The sequence below is a fragment of the Watersipora subatra genome, chromosome 6 (assembly GCF_963576615.1).
Source record: "Watersipora subatra chromosome 6, tzWatSuba1.1, whole genome shotgun sequence".
NCBI lineage: Eukaryota > Metazoa > Bryozoa > Gymnolaemata > Cheilostomatida > Watersiporidae > Watersipora > Watersipora subatra.
In genome coordinates this window covers 33,737,742-33,743,741 of record NC_088713.1, presented here as the reverse complement: position 1 = coordinate 33,743,741, position 6,000 = coordinate 33,737,742, and the positions used below count along the sequence as shown (strand labels likewise).

At 37.3% G+C, this 6,000-nt stretch overlaps 1 protein-coding gene across 2 annotated transcripts in view; it reads right to left on the bottom strand.

Moving 5' to 3' along the window:
- Window positions 1-241: 241 nt before the first annotated feature.
- Window positions 242-6,000, bottom strand: part of LOC137397921 (ecotropic viral integration site 5 ortholog-like) — a 145,850-nt gene continuing 140,091 nt past the window's right edge. For both annotated transcript variants that reach the window (XM_068083995.1, XM_068083994.1), the window contains exons 18-20: window positions 3,287-3,412; window positions 2,176-2,361; window positions 242-866 (exon numbers count right to left, since the gene is read on the bottom strand). In XM_068083995.1, the coding sequence (XP_067940096.1) occupies window positions 648-866; window positions 2,176-2,361; window positions 3,287-3,412 (531 nt within the window). In that variant the 3' untranslated portion in view covers window positions 242-647. The remainder of the gene's footprint in view (window positions 867-2,175; window positions 2,362-3,286; window positions 3,413-6,000) is intronic.

The following is a 6,000-nucleotide window of genomic DNA, read 5'->3' as shown; positions in this document are numbered from 1 at the left end:
GGTGCAATAGTGGCTCTTCATTTCCATACGAAGCCTCTCTTCTCACTTGTTATCAAATCCGACCTGTAGTTTTTGGCCTTTTTTAGTGGAGTGCAGATAAAAAAATGATCAAAAATGCATATCAAAAGTGGCGACAACTCTGTAACTGATAGAGTTTTAGTTTGTAGCAGCATCAAGAAGTGGAAAGCCAGTGAACTTTGACACAGAGGAAGTTAGATGCAAAAGAAAGAATAACTTCACCTATCGCTGACAGTATTTATTAAATATTCATCCGAGTCATTAAATTAATTAAACATAATCACTAACTCACTGATGAGCAAAATATGACAAATATAAAGGAAAAAAAAGAATGAAAATGATATGTGGTACTGAGAGTGAAGGCTTATAGAGTAAATATGTTGATATGAAAATAGAAAAGTATAGAGCCAAGTTGAGGTTATAGAGAGGAGACAATTACAATTTTGAAAAAGCTGTCATATTTTCCATAAGATCGATAGCTATAACGCTCCCGGTATATTACATAAAGGCTAAAAACTGCTTTGTTCTAAACATTATGAGCAGACATTGATATAACCTCGAATAAATAAGATTATTTTGCAACAATGACTATTAAGAGAAAAAACTTGAATTGACAATGACCTCCTACACTATAATGGAATATATTCCTCATCTAAGCGCATAGAAGTCAATTGCTTTGGCGCTGAGCCATTCTGCACTGGTTTGCTAATATTAGCATTAGATAGGTCAAGGTCGGTGCTGCGTTTTTCGTAGTCCTCTCCATCTGATGCAGAGTCTATGTCAGTGCCCTTGTGAATGTCAAGGGTTGAGAAGGTCATCGGGCTAGAGCTATGCCGGAACTGGCGCTGCTGTAATATCAAGAAAAGCAACTTGATATCCGGGTATACTCAAGTTTTAATTAAAAAGTATCAGACACCCTCTACACCAGTCATTACACACCCTCTATACCAGTCATTACACACCCTCTACACGAGTCATTACACACCCTCTACACCAGTCATTACACACCCTCTACACCAGTCATTACACACCCTCTACACCAGTCATTACACACCCTCTACACCAGTCATTACACACCCTCTACACCAGTCATTACACACCCTCTACACCAGTCATTACACACCCTTTACACCAGACATTACACACCCTCTACACCAGTCATTACACACCCTCTACACCAGTCATTACACACCCTCTACACCAGTCATTACACACCCTCTACACCAGTCATTACACACCCTCTACACATTACATTACGTCATTACACACAAACATTTTACGTCCTCAATGCTCCATCAACGACATCTTCGAAATAAGAATGGATGAAAATGAGAATTACCGTAAAACTAGATGCTCAGAGGGCAAGTGGTCAGGCAATAGCCCCCAGTAGGTCAACAAACTGCCATATATACTAAGTTTTGACACAATGATAGAGTAGCGACACACTCCCACATGGCGCTGCAATAACATCAAGGAAACAGCCTTGTCACTCTCATTCTGTTGTGACTTACTGTCGCTGCTTGGAAACAACACACCCGCGTGATGCACCATCTTTGTGCCATAGAAACGGCCTTAGCGCTGGTGCATACGCAGCGGGTCTTACTTTCCTGTTGCTTCATATGTGCTTCATTAGGTGTCGCACGACCATCACTCTACTAGAGCACTGGCGCACCAAGGTCTCACTACACTATGACTGTAAGGAGACTTAGTAAAGTCCAGCCACACTTCCAGTCATCAATATATGAAACTCTTTTCATGATTAGTCCGTATAACCCTATTAGCAACAGTGATTAGTAAATATAGTTATTCTGTTTATGAGCTTATAAAATGTCGCAATGTATAAACATAAATGACAAACATAAACTTAATTGTCTTGACCTCACACATCGGCTAGTCCACAGCAGTGACATTGGTAATTCGCTGTCTGTTTTGTCGAAAAATGGCAATCACTTCCGCGAGATTGCCTAGCAAATGTTTGTCTCAAACACTGGTTATTTCTCTGATTGAATGTAACTTCAAGAAGCCATCAGTTATGCTTTAGGAACAATTAGCTAATTAGGAACTGTCACCTATATATTCTATAGCTGCCTCGGCGCTAGTTCCTTTAGCCCTAGCTCCTTTCGCCAGTCGCTAATACCACAGCTTTAAAATAATTACCTCATCAGTGAGTCTGCCATTCTCTAAAGGGGGAGAGAGATGCCCAGCACCACCAGTTCCTATTTCCTGGCTAGCCTGGAATTCCTGGTTTGATATCTCAAGCTCAGCAATCCTCTGCCTCAGCTCTGTCACCAGCTGGGACTGTTCAGCTTCATTTATCTTGGAAGCCATCAAATCTTCTTTAGCCTGTGAACATATCAACAAGACTTAGCCCTAGATCTATCTAACAAAAAGAAAAATGTGTATCGCAGCAGAAGGTACCCCCCTTGATGCTCAGAGTTACTGTAATGTTTAGTAAATTAACTCTAATACAATTTATGTATATAATTGTATTTATATGTTAGAGTTATCCTCTTGTTATTGTCAAACGACAGATTATTGACCTCCGATTGGAGAGGTTGATTGTCTTCACTTGAAAAAAGTATTAAAAATAAATCTGTTATAGGTTAAACTTAAATCTAGAACTGTCTATTATCATGTACGACCAGATACTACAATGGCTATTACTGAATTGTCTAGAAAATGTCTAGAAAACAAAACTGATTAGTAGTTACATGACATGAACATGACTCGACCATGACATGAACAACCCCCCACCCGTATCAGTTACACTACTAATAGTAACAATAAACTTCATTGACATGTGAGAAATCTTACTTTGAGAAACTTTGGGACAAAAACTACTTTTCCCAGAATTAAAACTGGGTAAATGATAGCAAAAATATTTTGGCAAAAAATAATTATGTCATAACAGTAAAACAGTCTATAACGAAAGAGTCAGTGTGTTCTCAAGAAGAGAGGTTATCAGCGAGTGTGCTGACAACCTCAATCACAAAGTGAGCTCACCCTCCGCCTCAATCTCCACCTTATATGTCAAGTTCAATCGCTGCCATAGACCCTAAAGTCCACCCAACACTTCCTTATTAGAAATACCACAGTCTCACCATCTATGACCATTTTCTACTAAAACCTCAATGCCACCTTCAGTCTTATATAGCCTTAGGGCACCTCTACTCAACATCAATAAGTTCTAGGGTGAAATAAAAAGGCCGGGAAAGGGGATTGAAGACATAAAACTCTCACGTTTCAAACATAGTGAAAATTTACACACCTTGGAGTCCGACTCGATGAGTTTGTTGTTGAGATCTAAAATTTGATTAGATAACTGTTGCTCCTTGTCTCTGTTGGTGACAAGGTCACTTCGTAGTTTCTCATTCTCATCCATTAACCTTTGAACCTAAACATATAAACTGCCATCACAGACACTCACAACCAGTGTAGACTACATATAAAGGAAGAACCTTTGTATCTAAACATTTAAACTGCCATCTCAGACACGCACAACCAGTATTGACTACATATAAAGGAAGAACCTTGTATCTAAACATATAAACTGCCATCTCAGACACTCACAACCAGTGTAGACTACATATAAAGGAAGAACCTTTGTATCTAAACATATAAACTGCCATCACAGACACTCACAATCAGTATAGACTACATATAAAGGAAGAACCTTTGCATCTAAACATATAAACTACCATCACAGACACTCACAACCAGTATAGACTACATATAAAGGAAGAACCTTTGCATCTAAACATATAAACTACCATCACAGACACTCACAACCAGTATAGACTACATATAAAGGAAGAACCTTGTATCTAAACATATAAACTGCCATCTCAGACACTCACAAACCAGTATAGACTACATATAAAGGAAGAACCTTTGTATCTAAACATATAAACTGTCATCAGACACTCACAACCAGTATAGACTACATATAAAGGGAGAACCTTTGCATCTAAACAAATAAACCGCCATCACAGACACTCACAACCATTATAGACTACATATAAAGGAAGAACCTTTGTATCTAAACATATAAACTGTCATCAGACACTCACAACCAGTATAGACTACATATAAAGGATGAACATATGAATCTAAACATATAAACTGCCATCACAAACACTCACAACCAGTATAGACTACATATAAAGGAAGAACCTTGTATCTAAACATATAAACTGCCATCACAGACACTCACAACCAGTATAGACTACATATAAAGGAAGAACCTTGTATCTAAACATATAAACTGCCATCTCAGACACTCACAACCAGTATAGACTACATATAAAGGAAGAACCTTTGTATCTAAACATATAAACTGTCATCAGACACTCACAACCAGTATAGACTACATATAAAGGGAGAACCTTTGCATCTAAACAAAAAAACCGCCATCACAGACACTCACAACCATTATAGACTACATATAAAGGAAGAACATTTGCATCTAAACATATAAACTGCCATCTCAGACACTCACAACCAGTATAGACTACATATAAAGGAAGAACCTTTGCATCTAAACATATAAACTGCGATCTCAAACACTAACAACCAGTATAGACTACATATAAAGGAAGAACCTTTGTATCTAAACATATAAACTGCCATCTCAGACACTCAGAACCAGTATAGACTACATATAAAGGAAGAACCTTTGTATCTAAACATATAAACTACCATCTCAGACACTCACAACCAGTATGGACTACATATAAAGGAAGAACCTTTGCATCTAAACAAATAAACTGCCATCTCAGACACTCACAACCAGTATAGACTACATATAAAGGAAGAACCTTTGTATCTAAACATATAAACTACCATCACAGACACTCACACCCAGTATAGACTACATATAAAGGAAGAACCTTTGTATCTAAACAAATAAACTGCCATCACAGACACTCACAACCAGTATAGACTACATATAAAGGAAGAACCTTTGTATCTAAACATATAAACTACCATCTCAGACACTCACAACCAGTATGGACTACATATAAAGGAAGAACCTTTGCATCTAAACAAATAAACTGCCATCTCAGACACTCACAACCAGTATAGACTACATATAAAGGAAGAACCTTTGCATCTAAACATATAAACTACCATCACAGACACTCACAACCAGTATAGACTACATATAAAGGAAGAACCTTTGTATCTAAACATATAAACTACCATCACAGACACTCACAACCAGTATGGACTACATATAAAGGAAGAACCTTTGCATCTAAACATATAAACTGCCATCTCAGACACTCACAACCAGTATAGACTACATATAAAGGAAGAACCTTTGCATCTAAACATATAAACTGCGATCTCAAACACTAACAACCAGTATAGACTACATATAAAGGAAGAACCTTTGCATCTAAACATATAAACTACCATCACAGACACTCACAACCAGTATAGACTACATATAAAGGAAGAACCTTTGTATCTAAACATATAAACTACCATCTCAGACACTCACAACCAGTATGGACTACATATAAAGGAAGAACCTTTGTATCTAAACATATAAACTGCCATCTCAGACACTCACAATCAGTATAGACTACATATAAAGGAAGAACCTTGTATCTAAACATATAAACTACCATCACAGACACTCACAACCATTATAGACTACATATAAAGGAAGAACCTTTGTATCTAAACATATAAACTGCCATCTCAGACACTCACAATCAGTATAGACTACATATAAAGGAAGAACCTTTGCATCTAAACATATAAACTGCCATCTCAGACACTCACAACCAGTATAGACTACATATAAAGGAAGAACCTTTGCATCTAAACATATAAACTACCATCACAGACACTCACAACCAGTATAGACTACATATAAAGGAAGAACCTTTGTATCTAAACATATAAACTACCATCACAGACACTCACAACCAGTATAGACTACATATAAAGGAAGAACCTTTGTATCTAAAC